Source organism: Acanthochromis polyacanthus, chromosome 4 (genome assembly GCF_021347895.1).
Source record: "Acanthochromis polyacanthus isolate Apoly-LR-REF ecotype Palm Island chromosome 4, KAUST_Apoly_ChrSc, whole genome shotgun sequence".
Lineage (NCBI taxonomy): Eukaryota > Metazoa > Chordata > Actinopteri > Pomacentridae > Acanthochromis > Acanthochromis polyacanthus.
The window spans coordinates 9,299,716-9,316,221 of NC_067116.1; the positions used below are offsets into that span (position 1 = coordinate 9,299,716).

Genomic DNA, 16,506 nt, shown 5'->3' on the forward strand with positions numbered 1-16,506 from the left:
AAATCCTAGTTTATTAAAATATTTTGTTTACATTATCTAGCCTGTTTACAAATAAGAAGGAAATTAAATTAGACACACTCAGCACCCACACAACAGGGTGTCTATGCCTCCACTTTGCAGTACAACCACCAAATTTCATGCAGCTTTCACATGAAGTGGTTCTTTAATTAACCTCTGACCCACAGGCAGTCCTTTAAAGATCAGAAGGTGGCAGCAGATGAGAAATGAATGCAAGCACAATGAATACAAAATGAAGTGAACTCACTCAATTATTTGTCAGCTTTAACCAATGTGTTTTGATAAAATAAATTTTATAGGTCTATAAAATACAATGCACTGTTAATAAATTAATTCATACTAATGGTCAATTTATTTTGAAAGTGGTATTTGACTTTATTAGAGTAAATACAATAAAAGTATATTCTAAACTAAAACTATTTACTCACAACTATTTTATTATTAAATCTTTAAAAATGTTCTGGTGCCGCAATGTAGTAAACTATTGATATGTGTTCAATCTTATCACTTATAAAGTCATAATTAATTGTTAAGACGAGTAAGACACATCAAAGCATATTATTCAATTTTGTTAACTCGGTGAATGACTAATTCTTGTTCTTCTTTTATTTACTTACTTATTTTTAATTCAGGCGATATCTGTCACTTCAACTTCGCCGGTCTTTTTCGGGTCCTTGACGTGGCAGTAATAAACAAAGATGGCGGTGTGTAGTTTTATTTCTTCCTAGACTTTGACTGTAAATTTGAGACGTTACAATGAATGTCTTCCTGCAATAACCAGAACATTTACTTTATACATCATTTTTTTTCAGTCCCGTTTTGGTCACTTTAGTTATTACGTTGTAAAATGAGCAGCTGGGCAGGTTTTTCTGATGAGGAGCTACGGAGGATGCACCAAAAGGGTAACATTTCCTACTGCTAATGCTATCACATGATTCTTGTTTTGCTATTTTGTCTCAGTTGTTAATTATATCATTAACAGTAACGAGGACCGCGTGTGTTTTTAGACCCTGCGGTACCTGCTGGGGCTACTCGCGGTCGAAAACCAGTTTCAGCAAACCGGAGTCGGCAGCAGTTACAGCGAGAGAAGGCGCTGCAGCTAGCTGCTCAGAAAAGCGCTGGAGCAGGATCCCCGGTCCTTCCACCAGAGCAGCAACTCACCAAGCCGCCGCAGAAGGAAGAGCCTGAGCCAACGACCGAGTCAGCAGCTACGACTGACGAGGGGAAAGTGCAGCAGAAACCCGCTGAGACAAAACCAGACGAAAATCATGAGCCAGTTGCAGATGAGGGTCACCCGCCTGTCCAAGAGCTGGAGAAACAAGCGGTGGAACTGTTAGTATGGCTTTCTTGTTATACACACCAAAAAGGGTCACGTTTGCTGTAAAACATGTAGACTATTTATTACACTTGTCCATGACAACTGTTGTTGACTGCTTTGGGAGATGTTGGTCTCGCTGTCATCTTGAATCTAGATTATCCTGATTATGCACTGAGCATGTAAACATCTTGTTTTGGTTTTAGAAACCGGTTAGTCTTACAGAACCAGAATACTGTGGCATATTGTATCCTGGTTATTGAACATTGTTTGTGTTTACAAAACATAGTTGCTGAGACTATGGCAAACAAGACACAATTTTACAGGAAATGGGAAACGTAACTGTAGAAATTATGTGCACAGTGACAATTATTTAGTTTGTTATGCTCTATAAAACATAATACCCCAAGTATGATCAAAATCAGGATAAGAATCATATGTGGGATAATATATATGTAAACATGCCAATGTGTGCCAGAAATCAGATATTTGTCAGTTCTACAACCTAATATACTGTACTAGTGGTTCAGAGCTCATGAAAAAATAAATCAGATTTTGTTTGTTTACCAATCAGATTTGTGTCACCTGACAATGTATTGTGAACATAACCTTCCAGCTGTGCTCTGAGATGTGAGTCATATTCACCTGTTTGGCTCTGCTCTTTCAGAATGGTTAGGTCACAATTCATGTGTTTTGGCATCTGACATTTTTGCACATTTGATTTGACTGTTGCACAAATGATGACATAATCAGTCTTGCTCAAATTGAGTTCACATTTCAGTTGAATCTATACATACATGGCAGTTTACAGCTTTAGCTCCACCTCACGTCACATGTACATGACACATAAAAGACCAGATTTCATTTTAAAAAAAATGTAAACAGAGCATTAAGATATGTTTAACTTAACTAGCACCATACAATGTTTCTCATTCACACACACCAATGGCGACAGAGCTGACATGCAGGGTGGCTGCCTGCATTGAGAATAACTTTGGGTTTAGTGTCTTGTCCAAGGATTCTTTGACATAAGATACTACAAAAGCACTCAGAGAGTGCAGACCTCCGCCAAGGATAGAGAGGAAAACAGGAAACCCATGCAGTAAAGGATCATGAGTTGGAATCAAACCTGTGTCTCTGACACAGTTCTGTTTACGAATCACCTTCTTAACCAGTTGAGCTATCTGGACACCTTGCTCCAATTTGTTGGAGGACATGCTAACCTATGATGTTTTTGTCATATTTTGGACCACATACTAAACCACATACTAAAAAATTCAAAGTGATCCAGAATCCAGGATCCTTTCCGGATTGCAACCAAAATTAAATCAGCTCTTCCTCTTACCATAGTCTACATCCCCTGAAATTTTCATCTGAATCTGCCCAGGCGTTTTTGAGTTATTTTGCTAACAGACAGACAGACGGACACACAAACGCCGGGTGTCACATAACCTCCTTGGCGGAGGTAAAGATAAACTTTATTGAGCCCACAATGGGGCAAGTTCACCGTTACAGCACTCCAAAGGAGAAATAAAAGTATAAAGGCAGTACCAGAATGAATTGGAAACACAGAGAATTATATACACAGAAGATGATAATGTGGACAGGCAGGGGATTGAACTGTCAACCTTTCAATTAGTGGACAACCTGCTCTTCCACCTGAGCCACAGCCGTGAAGGCAAGACAGGAACAGCTTAAAGCAGCGACTGGTTTGGATCAAAGTTATTTTATATCATTCGCCAAATCCAATATATGTTTCCACAATGTGGGGAAAACCTTATAGTCTCCATTTATGGTTAAGCAGCTTTTACAAAGGATATGCTTTCATATTTTTTGTTCACAAGTTAACCTGAAGGATTGTGTCATACCTACAACTGCGCATGTGGTGTTGATTGTCTCTTTTTCTGATTTTGAATTGAAAATGCTTTTAATGTGTTACATTTCTTTGTGTGTGATCACAGACGGGAAAAGACGCGCCTCGAGCAACTGCAGCAAGAGCGCAAATTAATCGAAGAGAATAATAAACGTAAGAAGGCTCTACTGACAAAGACTATCGCGGAGAAGTAAGTACAAGTTATTTTGATGATATGTAGTAACATGTAATCATGACAGATGGAAATGATCCCAAATACTGTGAAAATCAAGAAATAACCCTATAAATTTATCTCCACAGATCCAGACAGACTCAGGCAGAGGCTGTGAAGCTGAAAAGAATCCAGAAAGAGCTGCAGGCCCTTGATGACATGGTGTCTAATGATATTGGCATCCTTAGAGGAAAGATAGAGCAAGCCAGCTGGGACTATACTGCTGCAAGGTAGAGAGACGCTACGGTGCCAATACAAAACTGTTAGAGAAAGATGAGTTCATAAAGCACAATTGGATGATTTCTGATGGATACACACAGTATTGGTGAGAAGCTGTGTAAACTGCATACAGAGAGGACTAAAGTACTAGAGTACTACACATACAGAAGAGACACATGTATACATATTTTTCACATAGATATAGGGTTCTCTGCACATCTTCTATTGAAATGCACCTTAAACTGGTGCTTCTCAGCTCAAGGACAGCAAATTTTCAGAGTATGAACAATAGGGGGCTGGAGCACACTGCTTAAATGACTGCTTTTTATTCTGCAAACAAAGAAACGTTTCAATACTGTCTTCATCAGAGACCAGATACGATGACTTGTCAGACTTGAGAAGTCAAATCTTTACTTATTGACGGGTTCATTTCAGTTAGGAGAGGGCCTGTTCTAGAGCATGCTATTTCACTGTCATTGCTTATGGGAAGGCTTGATGGAACTAATACTCTGTTAACAGAATGTTAACAGTTGTTCTTGTTGTCACAAAATGGCCAAATTGTCTGCATTGAAAAAGGTCCCTTTTGTTGTGAAATCACAATTTAAAGTCATCTTCATTCAATCAAATATCAGGGAATGTGAGAGATGCCTCTCGTATCGTTATCATGACAAGGAGGCAAAGATTTGATTGAGTAATTGTCAATATGTCAGCTATAAATAAAGCCATAATTACAAACCTTCCCTAATGGAGACCTTTCACGTTCAAATCACACCACTCCTTTGAAGGTTACATTATGTGAACTTAGTAACAGTTGAAGCAATGATAACGCTGGGTCTTCAGTTTGCCGGGACGCTTGTTTTCACTGGAGGTGAATGATAATAATTATTAAAAACAGTGCTGTTTTCTTCAAATATCCTCCTCATTCAGCCAATTTGAAAACAGTTTTGTTCTGAAATTGGCTTAATGTTTTGTTCAAATTTTGCTTTCATTCTCCACTGTATATGCAGGTCCTCAGGCACTGTGCTGTTGTACACTCAATCACAGAGTTGTGCTTATCACTGTGAGCTAGTAATGTTTTCAGAATAGGCCGTTTCAGGCATAATGTACTGTACATTAACTGTTAATGCTTTGTTTTTAAACCCTATAAACACTGCCCCCTGCAGCTGTATTTCTGTACTCACAGAGCCTTTTTACACAACACTTACCAAGCTCATGGGTTTTATACATAACAGTGTTCTACTTCGATGTTCTGGAGCATCTGTGACTCTGCTACAACATCCAGATATCAGTGAGGCTTGAATATAAACTAAAATCCCATGTAACTCACTAAATACAAAATTAAACATGTTTAACTTCCTGTATTTTCACTTATGATGAAAAATCTTTTTCCAGTGTTCTTTATAAACCACAGTACTTTCAAACTGTCACAGCAGCCATTGGTGCAAAAAGTGAATTAATCTGGCACTATGAGATTCCCAGTAGAAGCAGCCTTTTATTTTTCTGTTCATCTAACCAACAGTCTCACAGCTCAAAGATATTCAGGTGAAAATGGACATAAGGCAAAGAACAAATCAAATAAATCTTCAGATTGTAGAAGTTGGAGCCTGAGAATGTTGACCAGTTTGCTTGATATTCCATAATATTCCCCCACCACACTGTCTATAGTTCTTTTGAATTGTTGACTTGAATCTGTTACAGCAAATTTTTAAAATGAAATTCAACACTCTGTCACAGAATTTCAGTGATTCATCAAGGAAATCAAGATTTCAATTAGATCTACTACTTATAGAATTATTGCAAACGTTTTATGTCTCACTCTTTTTCATGTCCTTTTTTCCTCACATTTTGTCACAGAAAGCGTTATGAGAAGGCGGAGGCTGAGTATGTGATGGCCAAGCTGGACCTGCACAAGAAAACGGAGGTGAAAGAGCAGTTGACAGAGCACCTCTGTGCTATCATCCAGCAGAACGAGCTGCGCAAAGCCCTGAAGCTGGAGGAACTGATGCAACAGCTGCAGCTTCAGGCCACTGAGGAGGAGTTGGAGAAGCAGAAGGAAAAAGAAGAGAAGAGAGGAAACTGTATGGAGACACAGAGAGAGGAGAAAGAAGAAAACGGTTCAGTGAAGAATCAGGAGGAAATGGTGCTATCAACCGGAGACTGCAAACCCTCAGCTGAAGAGATTGTAAAGAGAGAGAACAGAGGTGCCATCCAGCAAGACTGCAAACCTATGATCGAACCATCAACAACTGAACAAGCCTGTATAACACCAGAAAACTGTCTACAAAGCGAAATCGTAGCCTCCTGATCAGCAGAGAGGAGAGACTCTCATATGAGGACATTATCTTATATTAAACTCTAATACTAATGTTTTCCCACTCGTACTGTCAGATTGATGAAATGTGTTTCTGGGGGAGACTGTTTATTTAATGCAACGTAATACTATTTTGGTCACGGTGAAAAAAGTCCGCATAGCCCTGTCCTCAAAAAATATGTTCTCATACTACTAAATGTTTTTGCCTAAGAGGAAGCATAGTTGCTATCTGGATTGTATTTATTTAAGTTGTCCATAGAAACACTAACAGGTAGTCAGGTTGAATGGGGCAAACAAACCCAGGTGTTGTATCCCACGTGTTAACGTTAAAAAACTGGAGCTCAGAAATTTAAATTGTTTTGATCAACTCACAGTCTCGTGGAAAATTTCAAAATCGAATTGATTGTATTCATAAACTCAAGATTAAATATGATTCAAAAATATTTTATTCAGTAAAACCTCAGAGCTTACCTAGTAACAAGAGCTGTATGTGCAAGATCATTAACAAAGCACCACTAGCAAGACTGTTTATTAATTAATAATAATAAGCAGGTCCTGTAGATGCCAATTTTACAAATAATGGTCTGGCTTTATAAAACCATTTACATCTTTCTGGTTGTAATTTGACCTTGTCTACAGCAACATTTGTTTATTTGTGTTTGTTTGGTGAAGCTCAAATTGTGCATCTCAATTGCCTGATAAAGCATTTTAAATCGGCAATCAATTACAGACGTAACTTTAGCCTATAGCAATACTTTTATTATGGTTTGACTAATGTGATGGTTTAAGTAATAGCATGCCACTTTGGATCATTTCATTTTTGACCACATGACAACCTACACCTAATCTTGGTCAAGGTCCTGCACTTCCCTAAATATAGCCTTACATTAATGCCTTTCATGAGCAGCTATGAAAAGCAAGGAAAGGAAGTGTGTTGGCAGTGAAGAATACTGACATTAGCAACATGGTCAGGTAGCAGATGTGACAGACTCACGATATTTTATTTTCCTTGTTTGTGTCGTTGAAATTTTGTTTCTGATGTTAGTTCATTTATTTATCTGGATGGCTGCACATTTCTTCCAAAATGCAGTCGCTATAGCAAAGAAGTAGTAAGTTACAGTAGTTTTCTGCAGACAGGGTTGGTGTTTTGCACTGATTGACAAAAGCTGCTCAGGAACATCTGGCCAGATTTGCAATCTTCTGGAAGTTTTTGATCAGATATTTTGGGATTTAAATCTAGGTTATGTTCATTTAATTCAGGTGTTCTTGTGAGACTGCTTTAATTTAGACATGTTGCACGGAGAACTGCGGTGTCTTTTAAAACTGTAAAGTTAAGATGTCAGAGGCAAAGGATTGTTATGATATTGGTAGAAACTTGTGTTTTGCCAGAATTTCAAATGACACCCAGCCCTTCATCTGTACCTGCAGGATCAATCAGAATCGTGTTCAGCGGCAGAGTAAATCACAAAAGTATCTTATAGCCATTACCCTCAGTTGGTCATTTTTTAATGTGTGCCTTCTAAAAAAGAACCGTCTTCCAAAGTTGTGGCTTTACATCATGTGAATTAACTCACAGAGCAAAGGTTGAATTCGAAAGATGACTGTTGTGAAAGATTGGTTCCGTTTGTTTCCTGGAAAAAGTCTCTGTTTCATGCAGATTTGCAAAGCATGAATCCATTTCTGCTCTAAACGTAAACCTTCCTGACTTATGCGATGAACTTGTTGGGCTGCGCTGGGCTCGTGTTTCACAAAGCTAATTCTCATCGTGTAAGTGCAGCTGAGGAGTAGTGGCCCTCTGAACGGTAATATGATATGTTAATGTATGTACAGATGCTTTCTGCTACATGTTTGTGCAGATTTCCATGTTTTACTTTCTCTTGGTGCACATGAAAAAACATGTCAGAAATAATACACAACAATGGCCTAATGAAAATGTAGAAACTCTGTACACCTGGCCAAAGTCTGATTCATTAGTTTGTATATTCTTAAGCACAAAAAGTGTATTTAAATGGGATGAATATTTTAAAAAGCTTGTATTTAGATTTCCACTACAGGCTGATACTTGGTCAAAATAAAGAAGCATATTTTTTCATACGTATGTTGTCCTTGCATTTATCGTTTTAGCACAAAGACAATGAGCTGTGTGCAGGACTGAAGCTTGTGGTCTGTGAAGGAATGTACACATTAAGTGTAAGAGTCCTTCTCCCATTGCTTTTTCAATACATTTACAAGTTGTTGCCTAACTGCTTTGAGTTGTGCAGTGCTCCAGTCACATCTGGCAGTCTGAATAAGAGGCTGTAAAAGCAGATTTTTTAATTAGTCGGGAGCTACAAGCTCAGAGAGGGAAAGTGACCCCCGGTATTTACAGAACCTCCCAGATCAATGTTTGATGTTCTAAGCTGCAAATTTCATTTCTTTAATTGCCTGAACTATTCAAATTAATTAAAACTGATAAGATTAGGTCATTTCCATTCATTTGTGAACATCTAAATGAAAATTATCCAGTGGTGGAATGTTACTAGATATATGTCCAAGTGCTTTTGCTAAAGTAGATTTTCTTGAGTATTTGCATTTCATTTTACTTTATTTTTTCTCCATTACTTTTAAGAGGTCAATATTGTAATTTTTAGACCACTGCACTTATTCAGTATCTGCAGGTACACTGCAAATTCTAAAATATTTAGTATTTGTGTACTGACCTAATATATATCAACATGTTTCAGCCTGAATTTGAGCACTGAAAGTTGTTTTTTTTTTTGTTTGTTTTTTTACTACTCCAGCATTCCTAAAACATTTTCATGTTTGTTATTCGTTTCAAGCTATATCTTATATTTGGAACCTTCCAAGAAAAGCTAATTTAAATTAAAAAAGAAGTCAAAATATATAGTTTAACTGCACCTTGATTGGCTGCCATCACAAACTAACACTTACATTTGAATTCATCAGCTCTAAAAGTCTGTAAAATAACCAGAAACTAAGATGCAAAGGACCCTTTACTACACTGAGAGCATTTACTTGTGAAACTTAAAGTGCATTTCTGTCCACTTACACATAATTTAAATGCTTTTTTGAAATGTAATTTTGGAGTCATTGTAAATCTTGCTTGCTCATTGTACTTAAACGTTTATTGGACCAAGTGTTGCGTACATCTGACACAGGCAGAGATATGTGGGAATCAAAGCAACAGAATTTTTGAACCACATAATGAAATCAGATGAGTTTTTAGTCTAGAATTCTATGTAGCTTCACTAAAGTTTTTTTTTTAAGACAGAAAATTGTGGTGGTTTTGTTAGATAGCAGAATATTTTTGTGTTCATCATAACACTGCAAATCTTGTCATATTTCTTTCTATAGAATTTTTATTGATTTCATATGTAACTGGCCACCAAACACAAAATATTTTTCGGCTCAATTTAAAATTCTTTATAAATCTCAGTACAGTTAACTCGCATATCCACTTTACCTGCATAAAAACTATGCCAAGCTCACGTGGGATGTCTCAAGTAAACAAAGTCCTTGTATCATTTTGGCACTTGTGAGCCCCTCATCAGTGAATAGGGATTGTCTGTGTGTCTTATTTTACATCGTTTAACTGATTGTTTCTGCTAAACGAAGGCTTGCACAAGAGGATGAAGGTGTTTATTCCCCTCACTGCTTCAGTTTCAAATGGGAATAATAAGAATTGTCACGATCTTTTCGGATAAGTCCGCGGGGAGGAAAAGAAATGTGCTCTGGATTATGACTAAGAAAAATGAGACGACATAGACAGCGGAGATTACAGCGTCCAGCCGGGCAGAAATCACTTCTACATGGGAATACATAATACATATCCACTGGGAAGGCGTGTGTGTGTGTGTGTGTGTGTGTGTGTGTGTGTGTGTGTGTGTGTGTGTGTGTGTGTGTGTGTGTGTGTGTGTGTGTGTGTGTGTGTGTGTGTGTGTGCGCGCGTGTCGGGCCTGACTTCAGAGAGCAGTGGGTTTATAAAGTAAAGTGTGATTTATGTGGCGCTGGCGTCGCTCGACAGGCCGAAAAAGACCCCGAAACCCGAGAAGTCCGAGAGCCACAGAGACCCCCACCCACCCAGCACCCCCAGCTCTGGACTCTGAACTCCATTTCAGCTACAATTGTGATCGAACAGAAAATAGACAATATGTGGGGGTAGATTTGCTCTGGCGCTAAATCTCTCTTCTGTTTGAAGCTTCATTTTTGTAGGCAAATTCCTGTACTGTTATTTCCTATAGGAACCCAATATCTGGACCGTAGACAGAAGATTTTTCTCTTTCAACGAAATTCTTTCAGATTTTTTGAAACGGCTCGGCTCTTTAACACATCACATATAAAATCAAGTCATTTCCAGCAGAACTGAGCCTGGACGTTAATATAAAGGGCAGAATCTTGAACTATTTGTTATTTTTTTAGTCTAACTTTAAGCATAAAGTGAAGCAAATCTTCGGACAAGCAGTCAGCTGTGCTCTGTCTGAGGACCAGGATCTTCTCAGCCACGTTCAGAGCTTTGAAATGATGAGAATTAGTGCGGCTGAATTCATCTCAGCGCCCACTGGCTCTGTAAACTCTCCGTGTTGTTTTAATCAGGAGCAGATTTGGTTTTTGATGTCGGAACACCGCAGACCGTTTACAGTTCCAGCAGAGCAGCCATGTGAGCAACAACAGAACAAACCCAGATCCACTCCCATAGCTCAGATAGAAGGTGGACACAGTGTGCACAGCTATTTACCTTCTCCACTACATTATCCGACAGCTGCAGCTACTTCGCAGATTACAATCGTAAAGTTTTCATGTGAAAACCTTGTATCTCTATGGAGAAGCCAGCTTTTTTCAAGAGGACAACCCTAATTTTGGAGAAGCTGGTTTCAGCATTTTTCGAGGCACAGAGTTGAGGATTGAAAGCTTTTCTTTACTAGGTTCATATTAATGTTAATATTTTGCTTTTATTCAAATGTGTATTTGGCAGGACATTTCATGATCTATATTCAAAATGACTATTGACCACATGGAGTGATATTTAGGATCACAACTGCACAATATATAGATGAAAACAGAATATAGGTTTTTAAACAACCTAGAGTACAAATAAATAATACATTAGAAAGCCTTTCTGCATGCATCTGGCCCTAAATGGATGGATGGCCAAAGAAAGACTGTCTTTAACCAAAGTTGAACTGTTACTCTCACATAATAGGATTTTTACAATTGAGTTACAGTAGTAAGTATTGAATAGTTCCCCTCGTGCAATGACCTGTAGTCACAGAGGTGTGACATTTATGGAAGACACTGAGTCTGTGAACAACATTTGAACTGACTGTGTTCTCTATTTATGATACTGATGCCCAAAACAGCCAGACTTATGATATGACTTGTACATTAACACGACATTTTCCTATGGAATGTGTAGAAATGCAAGTATAAAGTCGCATAAAATAGAAATACTACTCAAGTGAAGTACCTCTGTACAGTAAATGTGAGTTACTTAATATCACACCACTGCACAGTTGATACGCTTCTATATTTATTTCTATGGATAACAGATGGCGAGATTAATCAATGATGTGCGTAGGCTTCTAGCATGTTTTTTCTATGTTTAGACTAACACGAGGCTGGACAGGCCAGACGATTCCTCCGGTTTTTACCGCTGCTGTGCGGGAGCAGCAGGTCCTAACAGCCTCCTCCGAGGCTCCGCGGCGAGGACACGTCCCGGTGCGGCCGCTGCAATCAGGCAGGGGGAGCGTGTCTGCAACATATGGTTTCCTGCACAAAGAGTCAACACGGAGGCCATTTGCCCCTGGTAAGGGAAATAAAACCGGACACGGGCCGCAGCGCTGCTCCAATCAGCACCAGGGGTCAGTGGACAGCGGCGGCGGACCGGATTGTCCTCCCCGTCCCCTGTAGCCCGGGGCCGGCCTCCGGCAGGACGAGCAGGGACAGAGAAGACATGAAGACCAAGACTGAGCTTTTATTTTGAATCGTCTATTTTGGTATGTTTTTGGTCCCGTCGAAGTAAAATAAATAAATATATAAATAAGTTTAAAAAAAAAAAAAACAGTCAGTAAGAAAAACTATTTGAAAGGTTCTAAACGGGATGCCACCAAACTGTCAGGAATGAGCGCGTTAACAGTTCTACCAGTCTGTAGCCAGTAGGAGGGGAACTAATTTTAACTACTGTCTGGACAAAGATTATTACCTTTAAAACTTTACGTCCAGCTGGTACCAACCAGATAAATATAGAGGAGGAAAAAGTACCATTGTTCTTTAATAAGGAGATCGAAGCAGAAGACATAAATAGTGGGACCTCAAAGCTGACTTCTGCAGCACAAGACATAATGGATAAATAGGAAGTCACAATCTGGAGAGGAAGTCCAGCTGTCAGACAGTTATGTTTATGAAATGTATGTCAATTTGATTCTGTCTGAATATTTGCCTATATGCATATTCATACAAGTGCATGGAGGTTCAGGCATGCAGGTTCTGTAAAGCGCCTTGAGAGAATCTGAACTGTAATTGCCGCTATATAAATAAAATTGAATTGAACTGAATTTAATTGAATGTACATACAGTATTGTTCAAACGTTTGGTGTCATTTAGAAATGTTCTTACTTTTTGAAAGAAAGGCGATTTTTTAAAAATTGAATAAAACATTAAATGAATCATAAATCCAGTCTAGACATTGTTAATGTGGTAAATGACTATTCTAAACGGCTGATTTTTAATGGACTGTATAGAGGAACATTTCCAGCAACCATCACTCCTGTGTTCTAATGCTACATTGTGTTAGCTAGTGGTGTTGAAAGGCCGATTGATGATTAGAAACCTCTTGTGCAATTATGTTAGCACATGAATAAAAGTGTGAGTTTTCATGGAAAACATAAAATTGCCAAGGTGACCCCAAAATTTTCAATGGTAATGTATATGTATATAATGTACACATGGATGTACAGTAAACATGACTGCATACATATTTATATGAATGTTCATATTAGTGTCTGAATTAATGTTTATACAATTTAATGTTTATAATTGTGTTGTGATAAGTGAAGCCATTTCATGCATGTCTTGTGTTTACTTTGTGATGCTGAGCTAAATTTCAGAGACATCTGACATGGAAATGATTTTAATCCAAGTTATAGCTGCAGCCTACATCAGTTCAGTTATCATTTGTTTTTGCAGTTGATTCCTGATTTTGTAGCTGTGGTTTGTAGACTTGTTATAGTTTTAAATCATTATTTATTGTATGTCTTTTAGTATTTGCAAATCATTCAAAGTTATCACTGTGATATTTTCTGGGCAGTGTGGAGATACCTTATGAGTTGTGTCAAACAAAAGTCTAGATGAAATTTTAAGCAATTATTGGGGGAAAACACTTAACTTGGCTGTATAAAGACAATGTATTAAATATATAATTTATCTAATTATTGAATTTTAACCACTAACATTTAAAATTCATCTTGACGGGTGAGCAGGATTTTGTACATTGACTGTTCAGCCACCACCCACCGTTCATCAAGTTGGACCAACTGCAACCAGTCCTGACCCTAATTATTCTTGTGCAGGCGTTTGGTCTTGACATGAACTAAAGTGTGGAGTTTCATGACTCTGTAGTCAGGTTCCACCTTAAACTCACAAAACTAATTTTATGAAGTTCGTCATTAATTTATGATTATTTGTGTTTTTGACTTGCACAGCTTAAAACTGTATCAGACAGAAAAAGCTCAGGCTTTTAAGTAATTCATTTTATTGAAGTTAAATCTGAGCCCAGAAACTGTTGGTCAGACAGACAGACAGACAGACAGACAGACAATTTTAATGCTGATGAAATTCTTGAAACATTTATTGAACTGTTGGTTTAGGCATAGGAATAAAGTACAATCAACTATTTCATGTTACAGATCAGAAGTGCAACCCGGATTCCTCCAAATCATATTATGGAAAATGACACTCAAATGGTTGGCATATAGTATGTCCGCAGACATTACATTCAGATGGTTACTTTTAATTCTGTTGGATTTCTTTTTTCCACATATAAAGACAATAAGAACCCACGGTGACACCAGTGTAACAACCACTTTGAGTGCCCCAGTCTCTTCCTTGTAAAGTTCTATGTCTGACCTTAACTCATTAAGTCCTTTAAGGAAAAATGGGTCTGGGTTCTTATGGGTTAAAGAGTACTGATATACAAATTTTGTTGACAAATTTTTCTTTCAGTAAGTTTTGTTTTGGAAATACAGTGACTAAAATATCCTGTAAATCAGTAAAATATAGGAAGTAATGAGTGCAACTGATTAATTAACTTGAATATTAAATTTATTATCAGGCCAAATAGACACTCAGAAGTTTGTAAAAGATGTGAGGTGATTGTAAATAGTTACATGCTTTGCATGCTCCGACTCAAAGAGAAATCACTCCTCTGTTGCTGTTCTTGATTTTTTATTGAAATTTTTATTATTTTCAATTAAATACTTGTAAAGACTACATTTTGAGCATTTTGCATAGTGTAGAGGCAGACAGATTCAACCTAGGGATGTTTGTTTATGTGGTTTGCATCTCAAACCACTGGATTTTCAGAAAATCCCTACAAAGATTTTCCAGTGTATTCACATTTAGGGTTCCCCACATTCTTTCAAGACATATCTGTGATTGTGGGATGCATAAACCAAAAGTACTTACCTTAAGTGACTTGATGCTTCTGCTAATGGTCTTTAAACTTAGCCCCAAAATTATTCAAATGAACTATGTTGTGTTTAATACTCTGCTGCCATTATTAGGCCATTATTGATTTTTTTTTTAGGAATGAACACAAGCATAAAAGGGTTAGCTAACTTCTGCGTTTTGCACAAACTGTCTTTGCTAACATCAGCTCTGGATGATATTTTCCTTGCAGAGATGTTTGGAAGTTTCCATTTGCAGACTGTAGTGGCTGGAACAAACAGGCCACTTTCACATTGAGCTCTGAACAAAGAATAGGGGCCCTGTAGGAGAAGACTGAGTCTGAGACATAGCCCCCACCCCCCACTCCCCACCTTTTTTTTTTTTGGCCCTAGTTGGCATTGGATTGGACTTGTAGCCAGGAAAAGAGAATCTGGGGGGAAAACTAATGATGAAAAAGTCTACTCTATCCCTGTGTCTTCATTAAATACATGGAAAGAACGAGAGAGGCACATCTGGATTCAATCCCCGTCCCTTTGATGGCATCAAGTGTTCTTTTCCCAGATCAGGGGGCTGGAAGCTATGGGATGTCTATGGCAGCTCAGAGCAGAGAGTTGACTCTTGCCATATGAACACATGACCCTCCCAAAACTTAACCCCCCTCCCACCCGCATCCAGCTCCAGCCTTCTTTCATCCCTTCATCATGGAGATCTCTAAACCAAATAACTTACAGTTCAGTACCAGCTCTGAGAAGGGAGTCCATACACTTCAGTTTTGCGATAGCCTATACTGACATTTGAGGAGACTGTTCTTCCAGATGGAAATATTGGACTTTTTTACTCCACCACATTTTTCTGGTGGCTGGGGTTGTTGTACTTTACATGTTCAGAAAAGGTCTTAAAATATGACACAAAGTGTTTTAAAATGACCTAAAGCAGAGGCTCCCAACACTTTTGGCTGTGTTAAATACAGCTGTGACCCACACATCACACTTTAACTACAGAGCTACATTTCTGTTCAGGTTTGTCCCCTCTGAAGCATTTTTAAGGCCTATAGTTATAAATTTATCCAAAATGTTATTAAAAAAACAGGCAAGTATACTTTACTGTGATGATGTTCTCTTAGATTCTTCTTTAGACTCCTGGAGGACAACAGTCTTAGATAGGTTACTCTTTCAGTGTTTGTCTTTCTCCTTTGTTTCTTGTCTTTAGTTGATTTGAACAGAAATGAAAATCTCCCCCATACGATGGACTTCATGGTACTTCCTTTATATTTACATTTACATATTTACATTAAGGATTTCTAATGTCAAAACACTGAAAAAATAATGCTCATACTCTTTCAGTTTTCCTTCCACTACCTGCCAACAAAGTTGGGTGTTTTTTAGGCCATCAGTTGATAATTCAGTTGATGGAGTGAACATCACTGATGCTCCTCCTGCTCTGATTAAAATATAGCAGAATCACAAACATGTCTGGTAGGAGCTGTGTGACTCTGTTAACAAACTACTGACACATCATTATAAGACCATTGAATCAGCAGATGACTGTTGATGACTGGTTGGCTGATAAAGGGAATGTGGAAATTCTGATACCTATTCTAAAGTGTCTTTTGGTAAGTAAGTTAAATTCAAAACAAGCTAATTGGGTGGTTATTAAGTCCCTAAATAGATGTATTTGAATACCAAACAGGAGCCTAAACTCACTCCTAGATTTACCAGCGGTGTTTCAGTTTTTTCAAATTAGTCAAGAGCAGGAGTCAAAATCCTGAAAGAAAAATGCTTCACCTTGAATAGTTGAAAATGTGAGAAACCGCTTTAGCCTCATTCTACGTTTATATTAGAAAGATTCAGTATCACTTTCTGCTCTAATTGTGTTTTGTGGAGTCTCTGACAGCAGCC

General features: G+C 38.0%; 1 protein-coding gene across 1 annotated transcript; it reads left to right on the plus strand.

Annotated features, from left to right (window-relative positions):
- Positions 1–691: 691 nt before the first annotated feature.
- gorab (golgin, rab6-interacting) lies at positions 692–8,041 on the plus strand. Its single transcript, XM_022207547.2, has 5 exons — positions 692–920; positions 1,026–1,350; positions 3,295–3,396; positions 3,507–3,647; positions 5,491–8,041. Exons 1-5 carry the CDS (start codon positions 866–868, stop codon positions 5,939–5,941), a joined length of 1,074 nt encoding a protein of 357 aa, XP_022063239.1. The 5' UTR covers positions 692–865; the 3' UTR covers positions 5,942–8,041.
- The last annotated feature ends 8,465 nt before the right edge of the window (positions 8,042–16,506 follow it).